At 40.5% G+C, this 25,553-nt stretch overlaps 1 protein-coding gene across 1 annotated transcript; it reads right to left on the bottom strand.

Annotated features, from left to right (window-relative positions):
* Positions 1-8,781: 8,781 nt before the first annotated feature.
* Positions 8,782-25,251, bottom strand: LOC120537015 (ER lumen protein-retaining receptor 3-like). Its single transcript, XM_039765609.1, has 4 exons — positions 24,796-25,251; positions 23,041-23,141; positions 11,873-12,031; positions 8,782-9,143 (listed from the first exon to the last, which is right to left on the bottom strand). The coding sequence occupies exons 1-4, from the start codon at positions 24,884-24,886 to the stop codon at positions 8,841-8,843; spliced, it is 654 nt and encodes a 217-aa protein (XP_039621543.1). The 5' UTR covers positions 24,887-25,251; the 3' UTR covers positions 8,782-8,840.
* Between the last annotated feature and the right edge of the window lie 302 nt (positions 25,252-25,553).

The following is a 25,553-nucleotide window of genomic DNA, read 5'->3' as shown; positions in this document are numbered from 1 at the left end:
TACAACAGACGTAATAACGCAGACACATTAACGTCATAACTCGAGAATTCACAGTGAAAGTGGCTTTATAATTCTGAGTATAAGATACTTAATCCAAAACTAAGTTGTACACCATCAAATAAATAAAGTTTACAAAACTCAAAATTATATTGCCAGTTAGAACAACTTTATTTTTAAGTTAGTTGAACTTTTAATAAAGATTTAATTTTACACAAGTTAAAAGAACTAAGTTATTTGGACTGCAGGGTTTACAGTGTATATATATATATATATATATATATATATATATATATATATATATATATATATATATATATATATATTTAAACCAATGTATATCAACCAATACATATATCTCAGCCAATGTATATATTTGAACGGATGTATTCAAACCAATGTATATATCTGAACGGATGTATCTCAACCAATGTGTATACAGGTATATCACAACTGATCTATGCACACCAATTTATATATATCTCAACCAATGTATTTAAACCAATGTATATATCTGAACCGAAATATATATCTGAATGGATGTATTTAAACCAATGTATCTGAACTGATATATATATATATATATATATATATATATATATATATATATATATATATATACTAATAAAAGGCAAAGCCCTCACTCACTCACTCACTGACTGACTCACTCATCACTAATTCTCCAACTTCCCGTAGGTAGAAGGCTGAAATTTGGCAGGCTTATTCCTTACAGCTTACTTACAAAAGTTGGGCAGGTTTCATTTCGAAATTCTACGCATAAGGGTCATAACTGGAAGCTATTTTTCCCCATATAATGTAATGGAGTCTTGAGTTGAGATGGCGGGGCGGAGTTTCGTGTGACATCATCACGCCTCCTACGTAAGTACGTAGAGAACAAGGAAGAACTCCAAACAGCGATGAGCACAAAACGCCATTTCACAATTGAGAAGGCAGAAAACATTATGAAGCAAATGATGCATACAAGCATATTCATAAGTACAGCTACTGCGGAAACAAAGCACGGCGTGAACCGTAAGTTTATATTAAATTAAGTTCATAGACAGGCTGCCACTAGCGTTTGTAATTTAGTGCCTGCCCATATAAGGCCGCCCATCAGCGCAATCCAATACAAACACTGCCGGTAAATATTCACGGTGAAGGACTGTGCTTATGCAGAGGAAGATGAGATGGTCAGGGTGGTGTTTGGCACAAACTCATTGAAACTGCGAGAGAAACTTTTAAGTGCCGGGTCTTAGCTGACATTACACGAGATGGCACCAGTACAGCTGGGAACCTTCGATGCAAGAACACCAAGCTGCTCACGGAACTGACGCAATGCGCAGACAAAAGCAACAGTTCCAAAGAGTGCTGAACAAAACCGAATTACACAATTGAGAAGGCAGCAAAAAATATGAAGCGCCTTATACATACAATCATATTCATAAGTGCAGCTACTGCGGAAACAAAGCACACGGTGGAAAAAGTGAATGTCCTGCTAAAGGAAGACAGTGTAAAAAAACCCGTGCATGCAGTTTGTCACATCACAGATAAAAAGGAAGACGAGCTGTTTATTGATGCAGTAAGGAACTAATCGATGAATGAAACCTCTTATCTTTACAACGATTGACAAACACGGAATGTAACTTGAACACATCCTACAAATACGAGCCTGATTGAAAGAAATAATGATAATCAAATCCTTGATGACAGCAACATTCAATAACACTCACAAAACAATTACTGTATATTGACAATCATGTTACGCTATTTTTAAAATGTTCCCTTTTCTTTTCATAACTTCTACTTCTCCACTGCGTACACGGGTATATATATATAAATGTATATATATACCCGATCTACAATACATACTTTAGCATAGACAAGCCACACGCTGTGGCAATTGTAGAGTCTTAAGCCTCTAACGCCGACATTGAGGTTCGATTCCCGAGAGGGGGTGTACTGACTATGTACGCGCGCTACCTGATTCATTTTACCTTCGCATCTCCTTGGTTTGGGACGTATGAAAAATATTAGGTTAACGCAGAATCATGTTACGCTATTTTTAAAATTTTCCCTTTCTTAGCACAAGCACAGCTGAGAAGCTTCGATGCATGTACTCCATAACGTTAAAAATAACGATTTAATCACACTTTCAATTCCAAGCAAACGGAACTTTTGTCAATGCATGATTTCCTGGTACATCCATTACACTGATGCACACATCACAGCTACAAAAATGTTAGAGTCGGAATAAAGCGCTCCTACGACTGATCATTTCGACTACCCGAGTAAGCCTTGATAAAAGCATGGTTTTGTGCACACTGAAAAGCAAGCAAAATTAGATGCATTACAGAAAGCGGACTTTGTGGCTCTTACTGGGGATCATTGGACTTCCGTGACCGTTAGTAATTCTAAATACATCTAATTACAAAATGTTCAATGATCACACTGTTTTAGCCTAATGTACAAAATAATTTTGGCTAATGTTACTCAGAGTTTAAAGAGTAAGCTGGTCAAATTACCTTTTATGTTTCTGACTTATTTTTTTAAGAAGAAAACTGCACTTTATGTTGAAATTTTGGTTATTATTATTTAAAGACAATACTATTCTGAAAATGTACTTAAACTACCACTTTATTTTTAAGTCTGCCCAATTTTAACCAGGGATGATATTTTTGTTTCTGTTTTGAATTCAAATGCAGTTTAAAAGCTTTTTTTTCAGAAATTAAAACAGCTTCAGTTTACAATATTCATGTCCATGTCCATTATTTGATTCTGTCGCCCACTAAAACCGTTTTAAATTAAAAAAAAAAACATTTGCGATTTGGGGCAAATTTACGCTATGATTACATACGATTAATCAAGATTAATTCTTACACAGCCTCTAATTAATTGGATTAATTTTTTAATCGAGTCCCACCTAATATATATATATATATATATATGTAGATTTGTATATATATGTGTATATACAGTATATATGTAGATATGTATATGTTGTATATACAGTATGTATATATGTGTGTGTGTATATATACAGTATGTGTATATATGTATATGTATATATATGTGGTCCTCGGCCGGGGCTGGGGCCCGGCCGGGACGCCCAGGAGGACGAGAGGAGGGCTTGTGCCTCCTCCACACCACGAGGGGGCGTCCGTCCTGGTTCTGTTGGGAGCCACGGGTCGAGGTCATGGAAGCTCTACCCTGTAGGGGCCCGTCGTCACCGCCAGGTGGCGCCCCGATGCCGGTTTATCCAGCCCCGGCCGGGACGCTTGGAGGACGTGAGGAGGGCTTGTGCCTCCTCCACAACGCGAGGGGGCGTCCGTCCTGGTTCTGTTGGGGACCACGGGTCGAGGGTTTGGAAGCCCAGCCCTGTAGGGACCCGTGGCCACCGCCAGGCGGCGCCCCGATGCCGGTGTATCCCGTACGGTCCTCGGCTGGGGCTGGAGCCCGGCCGGGACGCCTTGGAGGGCCAGAGGAGGGCGAGTGCCTCCTCCAGACAGAGTGGGGCGTCCGTCCTGGTTAGGCAGGGGCCTCGGGTACAGGGCATGGAAGCCCAGCCCTGTAGGGACCCGTGGCCACCGCCAGGCAGCGCCCCTGTGCCTAATTATCCCAGAAGCCCGGCACTTCCGCCACACCAGGAAGTGCCGGGGGGAAGACTTTGTGTGGCGCCCGGAGAGCTGCCAGGAAGGCAACCGACACTTCCGCCACGCTGCAGCGTGGCTAGAGAGCAGATGCCGGAAACACCTGGGGCTCATCCGGGGGCGTTATATAAGGGGCCGCCTCCCTCCAATCAGTGGTGGAAGTCGGGAGGAAGTGGACTGAGCAAGAGGAAGGACTGGAGGCGGCCAGGAAGGCATAAAAGACTGTGGGCCTGGACTTTGGGGAAATCGCGCAGAAGGCACTGGGGGTGCACGTGAGCACGAACTGTAAATAGTGTATGCAAATAAATAGTGTGTGGTTTGAAAATATGCTGTCCTTCTGTCTGTGCCGGGGCCAGCGTTCACAATATATATTTATATATATGTTTATATGTATATATATTATATATATGTTTATATATGTGTCTGTGTGTGTATATATATATATATATATATATATATATATATATGCCAGCAACACTCATGACAATGACAAAACAATTACATTGTCAATCATGTTACGTTATTATTAAAATGTATCCTTTTCTTTTTACTTCTCGCTGCCAATCGCGAGGTATTTTGCTATATATATATATATATATATATATATATATATATATATATATATATATATATAAATAGATAGATATGACAACAACACTCATATCAATGACAAAACAATTACATTAACAATCATCTTACGTTATTTTTAAAATGTTTGCTTTTCTTTTCATAACTTCTTTAACACACTACTTCTCCGCTGCGAAGCGCGGGTATTCTGCTAGTATATATATATACTAGCTGTCCCCCTTAAGGCTCCGCAAGTGTACTATGATTATTAGCGCAATGAGAGAAGTCGTAGAATCAACAGGAATGTTCAAGCAAATTATAGAAAAAAACCCGATCTAAATCCATTATGTAGTTCTCTCATGAAAAGTGGAGAGACAAACGTTTGATTTGTGTGTGTGCCCAGCTGTTGCTCTGGTTGGAAAAGTGAAACTGTTTCCATTTATTATTTGATAGATACAGTAGATACTTTATTAATCCCAAGGGTAAATTCAAATTTTTTAATTCAAATATTGCTCAAAATCAAACTGCCATTATTAACACATTCATTTTTTTTTTATTATTCACCAAAACTGCGTCTTTTGGATATTTACTCTTCCTCTCACTTGGTGATTGCATTGTGATTAACATCAAGACAGACAGAATTTCTTGCTTATTTATTAGATATATTTTGGCATGCATGTGTGCCAGAGGGTCACCTTCTGGACTCAACAGAAGTATGCTGTACCACCCCAGGATGGGAGGTGGTGATGTCGCTAAAAGTCTTGACTCCTTTTTCACTCAGAGCATCGAGAAACCATCCTTCATGGCAGTAGAGTGAGAGAATCTCGACCCTTCCAGTCCATTAAAGGACACTTCATGGAGAGTGGAGTCTCATTTGGACCTGACAGCATGACAAGGAAGAATAAAGCCAGACGAAAAGTCTTTAATAATACCATCACAGTGGCTTAGAAGGCATCATGCCAGCTGTTATCGCTGCACAGTTGAGCACGTTTTTCATTTTTGGTGTTTTTGTTCATAATAAATGGGATTTTCTGATTTGGCTACCCAACTAACCCTGCTGGTCCAAGGGTTGGCAGTCTACGATATGTCTTCTCCATCTCTCCAACTGCAGACCAGAAAACTGACAGCTGCCTATCCACTTGAACACGCCTCTTCCTGCCAAATATTTATCCAGAAGAACCACCATGTTTGGTAGTCGTGTCCAGACTCCTGTCTGAAAAGAAAGAAACAGCTTCATGCTTTACCAGCATTTTATTTTTTTAGTTTTTTTGTGACTTTAGTAATACAGGGTTTTCCTATGAGTGCACCAAAATTTCCCACTGTCTTTGCATTATTACTAAATATATACTTTATAAATATAATTATATACATATATATATATATATATATGTATATATAGTATATATATATAGTATATATATATATAGTATATATATATATATATATATATATATATAGTATATATATATAGCGGTGAAATAAACCACAAAAATGCTCAAAAAGAATTGGGGAATGTCCCCATATATTGTCCAACGGACAAGGATGAAAAATGTGGTCAAAAATAATCAAAATCTGATCACAGAAGACAAAGTACGCTCGTTTTTAAGGCAACTTTTATGTACAATCAATCAAAATGGTGGAAGGAAGTAACATGATGGGAATTACATCATCAGGATTGGCCAGAAGTGACATCATTATGGCAGAACCAGAAGTGACGTCACAGATGTCGCATGTGGTGATTTTGCAGCCATTTTGTGAACCCAGAAGCAAGGAAGGTGAATTCTTATTTTTTTCCTTTATTTCTGTCGACAAAGAGAAAGAGACATAAGTGCACATAACCAACCCCCTACCTTGTGAAGTAACACTCATCTTAGGACTTAATGGCTGCTTCCAAGTCGTGCGTATGTGACAATGTGTATATATAGATGTTTTATGGTAAATATGCATAATACAAAGAGTACACAACATGTGTTTTGCCCTAATTGGGGCTCATCAGATATATATATTGTCACACACGAGCGCTTAGGACGCAGTCAACAAGCCCAGAGGTGAGCGATTTATTATCTGACGGGGGGTTGTATTGTGGTACTAATGCCTCTCTCTCTACTCTTATACAACAAAGGAAGAAAAATAACCCACTCACACCATCAACAAATCCCACCCTGGAAAACGACTTCACATCAATATCCACTTCCGGTCCTATTTTCTTTCCTTATCTTCTGCCCAGCTTGAATGACGTCACTTCCGGTCCCTCACTGATGACGTCACTTCCTGCCACATCATCTCCGGTTGCCATTTTGCCTACTGTATAAAAGCCATAAATTCTGATCCAATGTTGTCGAATGTCTGATTTAATTTTGAATCGTTTTGACCATTTATTGCATCCAAGTAATATACGGGGCAATTCCCCAGCAGTTTATATTTGGTTTGTGATCTTATTTCATCACAATATATGTAATTACAAAACACAATGGCGCAGTGGTAGCACTGCTGCCTCTCAGTAAGGAGACCTGGGTTTGCTTCCCGGGTCCTCCCTGTGTGGAGTTTGCATGTTCTCCCCATGTCAGCGTGGGTTTCCTCCCACAGTCCAAAGACATGCAGGTTAGGTGGATTGGTGATCTTAAATTGTCCCTAGTGTGTGTGTGTGTGTGTGTGTGCCCTGCAGTGGGCTGGCGCCCTGCCCGGGGTTTGTTTCCTGCCTTGCGCCCTGGAATTGGCTCCAGCAGACCTCCGTGACCCTGTAGTTAGGATATAGCAGGTTGGATAATGGATGGATGGATAATTACACAACCAACCTCCAGTCATTCATCCCTGCTCTCTTCAGCCAAGCTTGCTGCAACTCATCAATACATTAACATAAAAATTGCATTTTACAGAATCAGTGAAAAAGGAAAAAAAGCAACTTTTTACATCAAACAAGATATATGTATATACTAACAAACAAATGCCTACTTGAATAAGATGACATAAAAACATATAATTACAGAATCCCGTCACTGATCCCCTGTCTTGACTCAGCAACACATTAATATTCAAATTTACAAAAACAACTTTTATATCAAACATAATACATATTAAAAAAACCAAAGCCTAACTAAATAAGGTGATGCAAAAAATATACATATTTACACAACTAGCCTCCCTGCCTTTTATTCTCGCTGAACATGCAGAACATAGAAACGAAAATCAGAAGACAGATTACAGTGAGAAAGAGAAATAAACGACATGAAGAAAACACAGTAAATGTCATCTGATCCATTACAGTCAATCGATTGTAAAGCAGAACAAGCAGAGCTCACTCTTTACGTACATCTTCACAACCACACTTGCCGAGTCAGTGGAGGGGGTCCACAAAGTTACCAAGTAATGAAACAACAGGGTTTACAGGTCAATAATAAATAAAAAATACAGAAAAAATAATTTAAAATAATTTTATTATAAGATAAATTTGTCAAAATTAAACAAATGAGAGATTTTGACAGAAATGAAACAAATTAAATGAAAGATACGGTTTTATTAACGCTGCTGAAACCTGTTATTGTGTTGAATAACGCAAGTCAATTGGGTTGCATAGTCCTGGTATCCCTAAAGCTGAATTCTGGGTTCAAAAATGGCCCAAACAAAAAGGCTTTCTCAAGAAGCTTCTCAGTCTATTGTTGTTTTGAAAAATGTCGGGCACTCCCAAGGGACAGATTTCATGGAAAGCTACTTTGCAAGAACTGTATGGATACAAACTTAAAAAATATTAAATGATAAAGTACAAAGACAGAAACAGCATTTTTTGCACCTGTGTGTCAATCTGGATACACAGCATGTCAGGCTGCATTTCTCCCTTTGATGCCATGTGAATGGGTGTCGCTGTGTGTGAACTCAGTCCGTTTCGTTTCATATTTGTATAGCGGCCCTGCTCTTCACTGAGTGCAGGCTTAGAATGTTGGAAAACATTTACAGCTAAAATACTTTTCCATTTTTAAAAAAAAAACAAAACATACAGTGTACACACATAAAAAATAGACTTGTTCAAACACAAAGTAGTTTCACATTAATTAACGTAAAAGAATCCTAACAATTAATAATCCTGAGATACGGCCAATTGATCATAGAAGAATGGAAAAGAAAATCTTTGGTCAGCAGGATCCCTGGAGAAAATAAACCTCTGGAGGGTCCACACTCACGTATAACAGACGATGTTAGACACAGTCACAGTCCTGAAGACCCCTCCTAGTCATTCTACAGAATTACAGTTTATAAGATTGTGGTGGGCCATCTGATAAGACACCAAATTCCTAGCCATTCTTGAATACATCCTTGCTGCCAGTATCTACAGTGTCTTCTCATGGGGAACAACAAAGAGACTAGAGAAGGGTCCGTGGCACTATAATATACGGGGCAATTCCCCAGCACTTTATATTTGTTTTGTGATCTTATTTCATCACAATATATACAATTACAAAACATGATGGCACAGTTGGTAGCGCTGCAGCCTCGCAGTTAGGAGAACCAGGTTCGTTTTCTGAGTCCTCCCTGCGTGGAGTTTGCATGTTCTCCCCGTGTCAGCGTGGGTTTCCTCCGGGTGCTTCGGATTCCTCCCACAGTCTAAAGACATGCAGGTTAGGTGGATTGGCGATACTAAACTGTCCCTAGTGTGTCCTTGGTGTGTGTGGCTGCTGTAAAACAAGGGGACGTCACTTGCCAAACCCACCCCCCCAAGCAGATGATGGTCTGCACCATGCCAGACACCATTGAAATCAGGTCCTGGAACCTTTCCATATAGTAGCGCCAGATCCAGTTTGCCAGATAGAGAGCCCGGTACAGACCCAGGAAAAAGAGGTAGTGAGTAGTGATGGACTCGGCCTCTCCAGTCTTGGTGATCATGAAGAGCTGTGGAAGAATGGCCACCGACTCCAGGTAGATCGAGAAGGTCCACAGAATCTGCCAGAAATCAAAAAAAAGCACAACTCTAAAGCAAATTCACTCTTATAAAAGCATTTACCTTACAAACTTGTAACAAAGTTCCTATACTTGCCAAACAGGTGTATGTTAAGTGACATCAATTTTTGTTCGCTTTGCTTATTTTATATTCCTTTAGTTGCGTTTTTATTTAAATAGTTATTCAAAAAGTTTACGCACGTATTTTTTTTTTTTGGAAAGTGGTAAAGGCTGGAGGAGTAGTAATTGGTCGTGTCTGAGAGTGTCATGTGACTCGTTCTGTCTGGCAAGCCGGCTGCCCTTGCAGTTTAGTATAAGAGTTGTCACCCTGTGGTGAAGATGGCTGCACCAAAGAGGAACAGCGCTCTGTCATACACTTTGTGTGAGCAGAAGGTGTGCCGGGAGCACAAATTCATCTCTGCATGTGTGCTCAGTATGGGGATAAAGTTCTCTTTCGTAGAGTCGTCTATGAATGGTTTGAAATATTTGAAAATGGCCGTGCTAGTGTGACAAATGCAGAGCACTCTGGACGTCCGGCTACAGCCACAACCACGAAGAATGAAGAAAGAACCCTGGAAGTGATTTGCGAAAATGCTGATGGCATTAAAAAGTTGGTACGATGCTTTGCATTGCAAAGGAAGGTGATTACGTAGAAAAGTGATGTCATTTGTTTTTGAAATTCTTAATAAATACAGATAAAAAAAGTGCAGAAACGTTTTAAACATCCCTCGTATATTTTTCATGTTTTGTGTCATATCTGTTAGGTTTGTTGATTGTTTGCTATTTGGTAACCATGTCTTTAAGAGTACTGACATTGTACATTGTACTTTTCGGGAGGATCCCCCAAGCAGTGGGGTCACCCTGATGTCACAGCTGATGCGGACCACCCTCACCTTTATATTGAGGTGAGAAAGATGGTCCAAGCAGTGGCTCATTTAGCTTCTTGAGTATTGTTTCTCTTTACATTTTCGAATATTTTGCTTCTCTTCTTAGATTACAGATTTTTGGACCTCATGTTGGGATTTTCCCTTTTTTCCTAATTTTCTTATTGTTTATTCTAAATCAATTCTTCATTAAAAGATTCATTGTTTTGATTTGTCTTTACAAGCCAATGATTTGAAAGTTCCTCTGTCTTGAATGGCATTTTTGTATTGTTCTTGGAGATTTAAGATGTTTTAGATCCATCTCCCCATTTTTGGGCCTAGTAGACTGCAGCCTGGCTGTGGAGTCTGTGAAGCCTGCTGACTGGGAGTGAAGCGAGATCTGGGCAGATTGCTGGAGGCCCCATCCTGCTTTGTGGGACTTTTAGGAGGCCTCAAACTTGTTTTCGCCATCCTGTTTCTAGGTGTTTATGTGCTGGAATAAAAACAATAAAGTAAAAGACATTTGGCATGTCTTAATATCACACTTATATTTTAATACTCCATTTGTGGCCTTTTTACGTTCATAATGGTAGGAAAGATCAAAGACATGGTGTTAGGTTTAAGAGTGACTCAGCATGAGTAGGAGTGGGTATGTGTCCTGTGATAGGAAAAAACTTCTGAATGTGATGCCAATCTATTTTGCTGCCCAATCAGTTCCTATCAATGCTGCCCATGACAAACAGCTTTAAAAAATGAAAGGTGAATAGACAGATGAGTGTCATAGTAGAGGAACAAGCACAATTCTTGGACCAAAGTTCAGTTTCCCAATTCAGTATCCATGCAGACATCGTGTGCTCCATCCCTGACCAGATAGTTTCCATCAACAGTTCAAACACCTCTTGTTAGGTTAACTCCACCTTGGCCTATCCTGTGTGTGCCAGTGTGGGTAATACCATGAACTGATACCCTGACTACTGCTGGCATTGACCCAGCTACCTCAGAATGGATAAAGCAGTCTGAGAAATACAAGGATAGACCGTTAAATAGAAAGCCTAACTGTGAAATTTTAACTTGTTTTAATTTGCTTTACTGTGCCTTTGGAAAACAAAAATGTACACCATTTAGTTTTGTTTTCAGTGTAATATAATGTGGTCCAGTGTTTCTCAACCCATTGGTCGTTATACAAATGTGGGTCAGTGGATTCCCTCCATCAGTTTACAGATTAAAAAAACAAAATAAAATCACCCATTGCTTGAATCTTTTAGGGGGCTACTGATTACAGATTTCAGTTCTGCACCCAAATCAATGGGGCATTTTACTCCTGCATACTGGGGAACTGAAATGACTGAGATAAGTCCAGTTACGCGCAGGTGGCACCAGGATACACACCACACACACCCTTCTATAGCCTCTTACACCCTCAGGGCATTTCTCAGTAACTTCCCACCAGAAGAGGGTACCCCAAAATAAAGCCTTATTATTCTTAACAAAAGGCAGCACAGTCACTGTTTTAGTAGAAACTGACAGAGAACTTTTCAAATATGATAGAATGGGTGTTTATATCAAATTCTAAAAAACTCTGACATATAACTGCTGCTAAATTAATAAAATACAAAATATATAGTGCCTCCCATAATGTCTGGGACAAAGACAGATTTTCTTTGATTCTGCCCTCTGCTCCACAGTTTAAAATCACAAATCAAACAATTCAGACATCGTGATTAAAGTGCACATTGAAGACTTTCATTTAAAGGAATTGGCATGCATTTTGGTCAAGGAGCAGAAGCACGTTTAGAGCCCAGCGGCCATCTGCCAATTCATTCAAGAACAGAGGGACGTAACAGGAAGGTCCATGTGAGAATCACATACCTCCAGAGGATTGAATGTATAATTCTTCAAGAACGATAACCCAACAACAGGTATCAGAAGTAACTCCACACGAAAAGTATCGTTTCCCTTGTCGTAGGATTCTCTGAATGGTATGTAGATGAGGCAGACTGTAGCGTACGCCAAAGTCAAAAACACAACCTAGAAAACAAAGATTCAGAGAATCAAAAAAGGGCAAGTTAGTTGTGGGTACAGGAGTTGAGCGTGGCTAAGATAACAAACAGCAGTGGAACGTAAGGTCGTCTGGGAGAGGATGTCTGACATTAAAAGACCCAAAACACGAGATAAACCCAGATTACATCACTAATGACGTGTCCCAGTACGTCGGAAGATGTATAGTTTAACTAGGATCTTATAGAAGGTTGAACACTCCTCTTGATAGATATAACCTATCTTCTTCATCTCCTTTTGACTGCTCCTGTTAGGTGTTGCCACAGTGGAGAGAGGCTGCGTCTCAGTCTGATGCCCAAGTACATTAGAGTTCTGAATTTGTGAATTGCATAATTAAACATTAATGGCATTATCAACATTAAAAAATTTAAATGTATTTGTGAATGTCATCCTTGAAACACTTCAAACAAGTAAGCATTCAGTATCAATATGAAGGGCATTTGACAGCACTTCTAATATTTCTGAAGTGTGTTCTTGTATGTAATTTTGAATATACAGTACATTTATATGTAAAAATATCTCACACATTTAGCAATCAAAATGAAAGCTGCAGCATCTGGCACTCGTGCGATGCCCCAATGCCACTCCTGGTGAAGGAGTTTGCCCTCAAAGTAATGTCTGATTTGCACAAAATGACCGGATATCCACGTCATTGTTATTTAAATGGACTGACTGGACATTATGGAATGATTTGTGCAGCATGTCACACAGTCAGGCTTTAATGAGTTTAGTACTGCATTTATTAAGATGGGAGGTCTGTTTACTGAGCTCATGATGGTTAGGAAATTTAAAGTACACTCTTAAAAAGGCTGGTTCTTTAATGCCGGCACTTTATGTTTCTTCTCTGGGTTGTATGGTTTCTCATAGAAGCCATTGCTTGACCAAGCACTGTTTCATTCTGGGAAGAGTTCTTTGCATCTGAAGTTGGTCCTTTGTGCCTTGAAAAACTTCCCAATGGTTTAAATAAACTGAAATCTTTAATATATGGTAAGCTACCTAGCAGAACACTAACAGATTTAGAAAACCTGCACTTAGCCTGTGTTGTTGTAAGCAGTAATGTCCTTTTAAAATCATGAGCCCATTACTGTCTCTTCATGGTTATTTGCTGTGTGAAGCTTGTTATGGATCTAAATGAACAAAAGTTGTTTTTGGAACCTTCATGTGGATGGTCTTTAGGGAAGCAAAAATGGTCCCCCATGGCATCACTCTGAAAAATCACTTTGGGCACTGATTTTTAAGAATGTACTTGGGGGCTTTGCCCCTTGCCCACTTTACTCGCCAATCCCTGGGCTGGTGCTATGCGCTAGCCACTTTGAGGGTGTGGATGTACAATTTAAACAGACTTTTATTTTCATGGGAATTGTTACTTATGCATACTAGAACTAACTACTGTATTTATTCGTGTACCACGCCCTCGTGTAAGACGCGCACCCTAATTTTTACAAAGAAAATCGCGAAAAAAGTTTTGCCCTGTGTAAGATGTGCATTGTGATTGTATAGGAAGCGTTTAGAGAGAGAGAGAGCGCTGTCGAGTGAGAGTGCGAGCAAGCAAGTGAGAGGGAGCGCGAGTGAGCAAGCAAGCGAACGAGAGAGAGAGTGCGAGTGCGAGCGAGAGAGAGAGCGTGAGTGCGCGAGCAAGCGAGCGAGAGAGAGCACGAGTGGTTAAGAGAGAGCACGAGTGGGTAAGAGAGAGCGCGAGCGAGCGAGCCCAAGCAGAAGAAGTAAACATTACTAATTACATTTCCTCGTGTATGATGCGCACCTGATTTTCTAATGCTAATTGTCAGGAAAAAATGTGCATGTGCTACACGCATAAATACGGTATTTTACATTACAGTGAGTAATTAACTATATTAAAAAATTTTAAAACATAATAATTTGAAAGTAAATTTTATTTAATGTTGCGTTAGAGTTATTCGTTGTGTTATATGATTTTGTTCTGTTTGGATTTGAAAATTAACACGCAAACACTTTTTCAACTTACACTTTTACTGTAAAACTTCTGTAAAAACAATCTTATGAATACATTTTTCATCAATATCGCATTGAATTTTGATTCTGTGTTTGGACTTTCATCATGACAACGCAACATATAACTGCCTGCGAGTAATTATCGTTTCCTTCTCTCTAATATATAAACCAAATTTTTTGAATGTTTGTCCTTGTGATTTGTTATTTGCCTTTGCAAAAGCTGTTCTAATGGAAAACTGTAAACATTTTAATATGAATGGCATATCAAGATCTCCTTTGTTGTCTAATGTAATCCGTGGGAGATGTACTACATTGCCTTTCTTGGATCCATTTTTCTTTCAACAGTAATTCGTGCAGTGGAAGACCATACGGTGTTAGCAGTTGTAGATATTCTATGAGATATTGTAAGCTGATGTTTTCCTGTTCCTCACTATCACCACCAACACTTTCAGTATGGTCTATTGATATGCATTTAAGCAATTTGCTGTGTAACCGATTGACATTTTTGGTGTTAATTCGTTTGACTTCATCGTTTCTCGGTGCTAGGATTGCCCTTCTACTCATTTCTTCTGTGGATAACACTTTGGGATGAAATTCTTCAACAGGATCTGGACATAATACGTGTTCTTTAATAGTTGGGAACTTAAAGTAAGGAAAACATTAAAATTCATTAGAGCTGATAGAGCAGGAAGTGTGTCTGACAAAAGCATTCACACAAATGAGAGGTGAGAGTACGGTGTGCATGGTTGAATATGGTTGAGAGGAGGGTGTGACTTGAAAAAAATCTCACGATCAAAGTCTCATCTTGCGGGACTTGAAATTATCTCTTCAAAAAGTATCAATTTAGGATTTTTTTAATATAATAGAGAGACATTATTTTGGACACATGTATTTTACATTGATTCACTAACATCCGTCCTCTAACCCCCACCAAGAGAAATGTCAAGTTGATATAAATGGTTTGCACAAGAGTCTGACATTTGATGCGGCGACTTGACTTCTGAAACTGTAAGAGCCAATCTTTGAAATTTAAGTTTTGAGTTAAACTCATATTAATGTTTGCTTAATTTGAATAGAATATAAATTTCTTTCATAGTCATAACATGGTATAGTCTTTTCCCCCTATAAGTTAGCAAGAGATAGAACCTTCTTACTGTAACTGAGAAACAGTGTGATAATAAGCTCAGTTGTTGTTTAGAATAGGTCCCAGTACATAGGGACTTAAAAGACTCATTTTAAACTTAGAAATGGGATAAACATACAGTTTTCTGACCGTTTTGAAATGGTTCAGAAATGTTAAATAAATAGTAACGATTTGAGATGTAACAAGTTTAAGCTTAGAATTGAACTTCCCTTAACATTAATTTTTCCTTTTTTGCTATTTTAATTTCCTTTTTTGTGTGAACTGTTTACTTTGAAACTTAACTAAACTTTTAAAAATGAAGATATTTTGTCTGTGGAATCATTTCTGCACATCAGGCTTTTGTTGAATCCCATTTTTTGAGTTGAAGCCCTTGAACTTTGGTAATTTTGGGAAAACACAGCCACAGTATGGCTTCAAGTAATTGCATATAAAGTTGGTATTTGCAATTCGATAGTCGTCAGAAAAATGCCAAGAGGTCTGTGCTGTTCTCGTTCTTGTTCTGGATTTGTTACAAACAATCCAATGGATGAGCCCACAGGGTTGCAGAAAGCAAACTGACTTTTTATGCATTGAATGAAACCACACAAATATGCAACACAATCATCATCACAAGTACCAGACCAGACTTGAATGGTGTATTGTGTATGAAACAGGACACTGGACACTCGTTTTAACCTTTTATGTGCTGGTAGTTTCAAAACTCTATGTAGTACACGATGACAGGAGCATGCCAGGGTTCATCCTAGGAGACTACATTCTGTGGTGGTGAGGGTGGATACTTCTTCCAGTCTCCTCCTTACAGCTGTTAATACAGCAGTGGTGGGTTGCTGGTGAAGAGAGATGTGAAATCAAAGGATACCATTGTTTCATCCATATCCAGTTTCAGCTCTCTCGACCTTGGAAGCAAACTCCTAGGAATTGTGTATTTGGTGGTCCATGTGTCCAACTAAAGGTGCTAGGATTGTGGACAGGTATTTGGCAATGTTGTAAGTGACAGAGTTAATGCTGCTGACAATGGGTCTGTGGGGGGCTTCTTCCTTGTGTATCTTGGGAAGGACATAAAGGCAGGGGGTGGCCTCCCTGTGTTTGAACACCACTTACTTCTCATACAGAGGTGACTTTTACAGACAGACACGGCTGTGCCATGGGTTCCCCAGTGTCACCCATTGTAGCCAACTTGTACACGGAAGAAATGGAGGAGAAAACACTCAACTCTTTCAAGATCAAGATCTGGGTGGTACAGGCCTTTACAGACCACATTAACTCAGTGGACACTAACATATAATTCACCAGGGAAGACTTCAAAGATAACCGGATGACTTTCCTGGATTGTGCATTCATCATTGGAACTAAGGGAAAGCTAGGAATAGAAATCTACAGAAAACCCTACCACACTGACCATTATCTTTTGTTTGACTCACATCACCCACTACAACACAAACTAGGAGTTATCAGGACTGTACACCACAGAGCAGAGAACATCCCCACTTCCACAGAAGCTAAGAAGAAAAAAAAAAAAAAGGCATCTGAAGACAGCCCTTAAGACCTGTGGATATCCCAAGTGGGCCTTTAACATGGCAGTATCTTGCTCCAGAAAAAGGACAATGGTACAGTCCCAGGACCAACAGAAGAACCTGGTTATTCCATACATGGCTGGTGTGTCCGAAAAGTTAAAAAAGATTATTGGAAAACACCACATACCTAAGATCGACAAATTGGCTGTGCTGGTGAAAAATGTGAGAACCTACAGAGAATGCAGCTTGCTGTGTTTTAGTGAAACGTGACTAACAACTACCATCCCAGATGCTAATGTGGAGCTACCCGGGTTTAGCACAGTTAGAGCGGACAGAGACGCAAGTACCTGCGGGAAGAAGAAAGGAGGAGGACTTGCTCTCTATGTCAATACAAAGTGGTGCAACTCAGGACATGTAAACGTTAAAATCTCCACTTGCTGCAGGGACATCGAACTGTTGGCCGTAAGTCTGCGTCCCTATTACCTGCCCATAGAGTTTGGACACGTGATTGTTGTTATTGTTTACATCCCCCCTCAAGCGAACGTGGCGATAGCGAGTGACATCATCCATTTCACAGTTGCTAAGTTACAAACGCAGCACCCTGAGGCACTTGTGCTAATCTCTGGAGACTTTAACCATGTAACGCTGGACAAAACATTACCTGCCTTCTCCTAGTATGTGGACTGTAACACACGGGGAAATAGGACCATCGACCTATGCAAACGTTAAAGCCGCATACAGCGCCACCCCGCTGCCTGCGCTTGGGAAAGCAGATCATAATCTGGTTCTGCTTTAGCTTTACTACAAACCAAGAGTGAAAGCGCTACCTACAACCACACGCTCATTCAGGAAGTGGTCCCCTGAGGCAGAGCAGGCTCTGAGAGACTGCTTTGGAACTACAGGCTGGGATATCCTGCTGGGGTCACATAGTGAGAACATTGAAGAGGCTGTTGACTGCACAACTGATTACCGGAACTACAATGTCCATACAGAAGTTGATGTAAGAACAGTACGCTGCTATACTAACAACAAGCCATGGATTACAAGTGACATCAAAGGCCTTTTGAACCAGAAGAAAAGGGCTTTTAAAGGTGGTGATCAGCATGAGCTCAAGCACATGCAGAAGGAACTCCGAGTCCAGCTCAGGTCGGCGAAAGAGCAGTACAGGAGAAACCTGGAGCAGAAGTTGAAGAATAACAGCATGAAGGAAGTGTGGGATGGGATGAAGATTATCACTGACTGAAGCTCGAAGCGGGGTGCCACCATCGAGACAGACGTGGAGAGAGCAAACCAAATGAACAACTTCTTTAATAGGTTTGATCAACCTAACCCACTCTCACCTCGGAGTACTGTATCCTCCACTCATCCTTCTGCTGATACCAGCATAGGTGAGACATCCCCACCCACAATTACAGCAGCCCATGTGAGCAGAGAGCTGAGAAGACTTCGTGCCAGCAAAGCAGTGGGTCCAGATGGTGTATCGCCACGACTGCTGAAGGCCTGTGTGTTGGAACTGGGAGTCCTCTACAGCGTATCTTCAACCTGAGCCTGGAACAGGGGAGAGTCCCAAGGCTTTGGAAAACATCTTGTATCACCCCAGTCCCAAAGGTATCATGTTCTAGTGAGCTGAATGACTTCCGGCCTGTTGCTCTGATGTCACATCTGATGAAGACCATGGAACGGCTGCTGCTTCACCACCTGAGGCCACAGGTCCACCACGCCCTCAACCCTCTGCAGTTCGCATACCAGGAGAAGGTGAGAGCTGAGGATGCCATCATCTATATGCTACACTGATCCCTTTCCCACTTGGACAGAGGCAGTGGTGCTGTAAGAATTATGTTTTTGGACTTCTCTAGCGCCTTCAACACCATCCAACCTCTGCTCCTTAGAGACAAGCTGACAGAGATGGGTGTAGATTCACACCTGGTGGCATGCATCGTGGACTATCTTACAGACAGACCTCAATATATGCGTCTTGGGAACTGCAGGTCTGACATTGTGGTCAGCAACACAGGAGCGCTGCAGGGGATTGTACTTTCTCCGGTCCTGTTCAGCCTATATACATCAGACTTCCAATACGACTCTGAGTCCTTACACTTAGTCACTTACACCTTAACACCAGCAAGACCAAGGAGCTGGTGGAGGATTTTAGGACACTCATGGACACTGTGATCATCAGAGGTGACTGTGTGCAGAGGGTGCAGACCTATAAATATCTGCGAGTGCAGCTGGATGATAAATTGGACTGGACTGCCAATACTAATGCTCTGTGTAAGAAAGGTCAGAGCCGACTATACTTTCTTAGAAGGTTGGCGTCCTTCAACATCTGCAATAAGATGCTGCAGATTTTCTACCAGACGGTTGTGGCGAGTGCCCTCTTCTACGCGGTGGTGTGCTGGGGAGGTAGCATAAAGATGAAGGATGCCTCACGCCTGGACAAACCTGTTAAGAAGGCAGGCTCTATTGTAGGAGTAAAGTTCGACAGCATAACATCTGTGGCAGAGCGACGGGCATTAAGCAAACTCCTGTCAATCATGAAGAATCTACTGCATCCACTGAACAGTGTCATTTCCAGGCAGAGGAGTAGCTTCAGTGACAGACTTTTGTCACTGTCCTGCTCCACTGACAGACTGAGGAGATCGTTCCTCCCCCACACTATGCGACTCTTCAATTCCACCCGGGGGAGTAAATGCTAACATTACTCAAAGTTATTGTCTGCTTTTACATGCTTTTTTATTACTATTTAATTTTTTTTTTTTGTTGTTGTATCAGTATACTACTGCTGGAGTATGGGAATTTCCCCTTCTATCTATCTATCTATCTATCTATCTATCTATCTATCTATCTATCTATCTATCTATCCACTTCAAACCCACCAACACACTGAGATAGAGACTCCTCCACCCCAAAGACTGCACACCGAAACAGAAGAAGAGCAATGTAATATATGCTGTTCAATGCAGCAAAGAGTGTCCTGAACTGTACATTGGAGAGACCAAACAGCCGCTACACAGGAGGATGGCCCAGCACAGAAGGGAATCAGCTATGTACCACCATTTGAAGGACAAAGGACACTCTTTTGAGGACAATAACGTCCAGATATTTGATAGAGAAGACCAGTGGTTTGAGAGAGGGGTGAGGGAAGCTTTGCATGTGCAAATCAACAACCCCTCACTCAACATAGTTGGAGGCATTAGGCATAACCTGTCTTCAATTTATCATGCTGCCCTTTCATCCATCCCCAGGAAAATCAGGCCTAATTCACACCACCATCAGGTGGACTACTCTTAACAACCCACTCTATGGAGGTAGTAGGGGCAGTTAAAAGGTGTGACTGATACATCTGCCCACACCTCCCCCTTCCTTTGTTTTACTCAATCAGCCTAATCAGGACAGGTGTGAAGTGAAACTAACCTGGAGGATAAAACTGTGGTCTCTAACAACATTCCTCAGACTGACGAAGCTGCTTGGATGAGCAGTGAAACGTATCTACCTAACAAGAAAGAAGTCCAGTTGCCATGACTCAACTACCAGATAATTTCACCTGGATGACTGAGAATCTTCACAGACACATTCTGTTAAAAATGGGAACTGACATTCTTTACATCTTCTATAATTCTGTGATACCCAGTGCGATTTTCTATGCCGTATTGTGTTTGCTGGTAACATCACTTCAGGAGAGGCCCACCGAATCATCAAGGTAATTAAAAGGGCAGACTTAGTTATGGGATGCACTCTGGACACCCTGGAGGTCATAGTGAAGAATTAAAACTAAAATTGAGTGCCATTATGAATAAAGCTGTACATCCTCTCTCTGACACAGTAACACTGAGGACTTTCAGCCAACAGATTATTCAGTAGAAGTGTGTCAAGAAATGTGACTGGGGGTCCTTCATAACAATAACAATATGTCTGCATAATGCCTCACTGTGACTGGGACTACAAGACAGAACTTTTTCTTTCTTTTGGATTTTCTTGCTTTATAGTCATTTTAGTGTGTTCAGACCAAAGTGTGTGTGTATATTTATTTATTTACCTGCTTATCTAACTATTTATGCGTGAATTTATTTATTTAAAGAGCATCTGTAAAAAGCCAAATTCCCCCCTGCTTCTTAGACTCTCTCATTTTCAAGGCGCCATTCTCACCTCCTGCCTCCTTTTACACTTGCAGTCTTTGAATGCGACTCTCCGCTTGCGTCTCGTGCCGTTTCCCCTCCTGCTGTGTTGGACACTCGCAGTTCCTCTTTAGTTACGTCACTAAATGTAAGCTGACCGATAAGTTTGGTCAGATGGACTGGACACACAGACCCTAGTGTATTATTATATAGCAGATACAGTGATTAACTTTATTAATAATTATGAAGTAATCCTTCCAGTATAACAAATCTATTGTGTTATCGTTTGGGTCATTATGTCCCTGCTAATGTTTCTAAAAGAAAGCACACCTGTCTGTTGTCGTAAGAAGTAGCCTGATGGATGGATGGATGGATGGATGGTTAGAAAGATAGAGAGACACATTTGTCCCCTGGGGGACAGTTGGCTTTTTACAGAAGCTGTTTAAATAAATAAATACATAAATAGACATAAATATACACACACCCTTTGGACTAAACACACATTGCCCATCATAATTACTGTATATACTCACATTTAAGTTCTCCCGTAGATAATTCAGGGCTTGATTTTACCGGATAATATCTGGTATTTTATAATGTTGGTCGTATAAGTCAAATGTGGAAAACTCACGCTATTGGTGCAAGAGATTACAATATGCTAACGTCCACCTGAGAGAGGTACCACGAAGCGCACTGCCTTTTTTCCCCTATGTGTTGTGCCTACATGTCCACACGGTAATACCCGAACTACTCTAAAGCGATGTTTGCACTGTTTTGTGTTTTTTGTATCTCACATCCTCTTACACTTTTATCGTAAGAGTATCCCTTATCTGCGATGGAGCGTTCAATCAGAAGAAAATATGAAGCTGGTTTTAAATTAAAAGTCGTTGAAGTGGCGAAAGAAATAGGTAATTGCCCTACAAAATTTGTGCATCTGAGAAACTGTTGTGAGATTGGAGGAAGCAAGAAGATGTAAAAAAATATATAAAATAATAATTATGTGTCGTATTTTTGAACGGGCATATAAGTCGGGTCTGATTTTATGATCGATTTTTTGGGTTTCAAGACCCGACTTAAACACGCGTATATATGGTACTGTGTATCTAACAACATTAGTAGTAAAAACTGATTACTGGCTTCATGCATGTAGAATGCTATTGTTATGATTATTTTTATTATACATGGCCGCACATGACTAATATAATTGTCAGGTTTGCTGATGATGACAGCTGTGATGGGTTTGATCACCAACAACAATCAGCAGGCTTACTGGGATGAAGAAGAGAGACTGTCAGAATGATCTCAGGACGAGTGTCTACTTCTGAATGCCAGCAAGACAAAAAAGCAGATTGTGGACTTTGGGAGAAAACAGCACATGCACCACCACACCCTCAGCATTAACAACACTTAGATGGAGAGGGTGGACGGTTTCAGATACCTTGGTGTCCACATCACATCATGATGCCTTGTTGTGAATACTCTTATAGTAAGTTATCCCTTTACTATAATTTGATATAATATTAATATAATAATGTCACTATACATATTGAAATGTATTGAAATTTAAAGAATTGAGCATTTTATTGTATTCTTCTACTAGTACATTAGAGTTCAGCAACTAAGCATTTCACTAAATACTATATACTGTGTATTATAATTGTGACAAAAAATCAAATCAAGTTTTCCCATTAATAATAGAAAGAATTGCTTCAATAAAGCATCAACCATAGAGTATAACAATAGCAAGATGTCAAGCAATTCTATAGGAAATAATAAATTCATTCAAAATAATGAAATATTATAAAAAGTAAAAACATCCATCCTCTTTTCTGAACCCAATTTTTTAGTATTAATGCCACAACTCATCTTGACAAGGAGCTGAAGCCCAAGCAGGCACAAGGCAAGGACCGGCACTGGATGGGACCCCAGTTCATCACAAGGGGCTTTCTCTTGTACACTCTGGGGATTTACAGTTGCCAGTTAATCTAACATGCATGGATTTGGGAAGGGGAGGAAAGCAGTGAACACTACAAAAATGTATGTGCACCCATATACAGTAAAGTCAATAAATAACGAATTGGAAATAAGAAACATGACTATGGTTTTAAGTATGATTAGACTTTGTTGAAAATCTGTAATATATTATGAAAAATTAATATATAGATAAGGACTCACTGGATAACAGATGATAATAATACTAAAGCAGTTACCATTTTCAGCCCAGAGTAAACTCACCTTCATTACTGAGTTGTAGATGGAGATAAAACTGGTAAACAGGTCCAGATAACGTGTGGTGAAGACGAGAGCAAAAAGCACCTGACTCTTCCCAGAGATCCCTAAGAAAAAAGTTATAAGATTAATAAAAGACATCCAGACATCACTGGGTGCTACAAAAGGCGAGAAGTCCCAAGTAGAGTTAATCTTGAGAATAGCAGACATTGTTATAATTTTAATGCAGATTAGGTTCAGCCATATGATTGATGTAAAAGCAAAAGAAAAGAATGAATGAACAGGTGAACAAAAAATGCTTACTCAAAGCTTTCTTTCAGAAACTCAATTTAATTTTCTTCTGAAGTATGCTGACAAAAAGTTAAAGGTAGTAATGGTGATCAGTGCTGTTATTACATGTAACTTAAGGACTGACAGATAGTATTACTATTATTATTTCACACTCTAGTACTACTACTACTGCCACAGTGGATCATCTTGTTCCATATACTGCTACTACAAATAATAATAATAAATAAACGGCCCACACAACCGATCGATCCATTCATCCATCCATCCATCCTCTAAATCCGCTTTTCCAGGGGTGGGATGCCGAGAAGCTGCGCCCTGACCAGCAAGCAAATGCCTGGACTGCGCGCCAGTCCGTCCCAGGTTGTACGCGCGCACACATACACACGCGCACGCACGCACGCACGCGCGCACACACAGACGCGCTCTTCAGGGGCCAAATCAGCAGAGCCAATCCACCTCAAAGCTGAACGCTCCAACAGACTGTAATTGCAGACCGCAGTACCTATGAGTTTGGGTATGTTATGCTTCAACAGCACGAAACACCCTCAACGTCAGTCACGTAATACCCATCGCTTTCGACTATGATTAACATTAGGGCCCCGTTACACTATGGCTAAGATTAGGGTTGTAGAAGGGTTATCACAGTCAAAGGCCGTTTTGTGACTGACGTTGTTGGCATTGACTGATCTGTGTCATAGGTATTGCAGGCTGATATTGGGGTCCTCCATGCCAAGTCACGGAAATCAGAATCCAGGAAGCCGCGCTGTAGCGGCATCAACAGACGGGTTAATCTGCCCAAAAGCAGGCCATGCATTTTTTCAAAAGAATATCACACTTCGCTCGGGGGGCCCATACCAGTTTTAATGTTCAGAACAAAGTCTTGGTAGCCTGAAGGCATCGCCTGCTTATGACGATTCCAGGTGCCCGAAAGCAAACAGGACTGCAAGATTCAAAGGTGTTTTCTCTCTCTGCAATTAATAGAAATGGTGTATCCACGTTTGGGTGAACTGCAGCTAAGCTTAACTTGTTAAAGCAGTTAAAAGTTAAAATATTTGCCCCATTGTTTATCGAGCTATGAGTTGCGTATGTTTAATAATATTAGGTTCGCTGCTGTTTAATACTGTTGTAGAAGTATAGGGTGGTCCAGACCTAACTATGAAATGTTCATTACGCTATAACTTATTAAGTTTATTACATAGAGAATTCACAGCACCTGCCCTGCACTTAAAATTGTTTTTGTTGCCGATAGATGGCAGCACCTGCCCTGCATTCCAAAATGGCCGGGAGACGGTTGTCAGTCGAACAGTTGCATAATTATATCTGGACCACCATGTATCGATACAAAACCAGTTTAATGATGCCATCATAACAACGCCTTCAAGTATACAAATAATAACAACTGTGCTTACTCGAGCAATGGTATCAGAGCTTATTATTTTACTTATTTTCATAATAAAAATGCTACTTTACCCGCACACGATTTCGATCTCCATATCTTGGCGAACAAAATGATGATCGCAAGTAAGTGCGTGATGTCGCCCGCCAATCTGAAGACGTTCATGTTGTCAGATGTGTAGATTTCTAACAAGATGCTTTTCTTTTATCCAGCCTGTCTAAAAAGTAGATACTCCTGCAAAGGAGAGCGGATCGTAAAGACAGCAGGGGCAGGGCTGGGTGACGTGGGCAACTTGTTTAATTTACTTAACTTTGCTTCTGGATCGTCCTCCCGTGTGGTATTCTCCCGTCTGCACGGCGTCTCCACTCTCTTTCGGCCCCTCTCCGAGTCTTGCCCCCATTTATTTTTTTCTTTTTCACGGCCGGTGACGTGGTTGAAATTCCCGGAACACAGAGGGCTGAGCGGAGCTGAGGACTTGCGCAACAACCTCAGTTCAGATCAAATTACTGACCCTCAGTTGAGAAAGCGGGGATTTTACAGTAGGAAGCTGTGTGGAGTAGGCGTGGCTTCTTAATTGTAGCAGCACTCAGACTGGCAACCGTGCATTTCGCACGTTCAAGATAGATAGATAGATAGATACTTTTTAATAATTCCAAAGGGAAATTCTCATACTCCAGCAGCAGCATACTGGTAAATAACAATATTAAATTAAAGAGAGATAACAATGAAGGTATAACAGACAGAGAATAATTTTGTATAATATTAACGTTTACCCCCAAGGGTGGAATTGAAGAGTGTGGGGGAGGAACGATCTCCTCAGTCTGTCAGTGGA

This window comes from Polypterus senegalus, chromosome 10 (genome assembly GCF_016835505.1).
Source record: "Polypterus senegalus isolate Bchr_013 chromosome 10, ASM1683550v1, whole genome shotgun sequence".
NCBI lineage: Eukaryota > Metazoa > Chordata > Cladistia > Polypteriformes > Polypteridae > Polypterus > Polypterus senegalus.
This window is presented reverse-complemented; position numbering and strand designations above follow the sequence as displayed.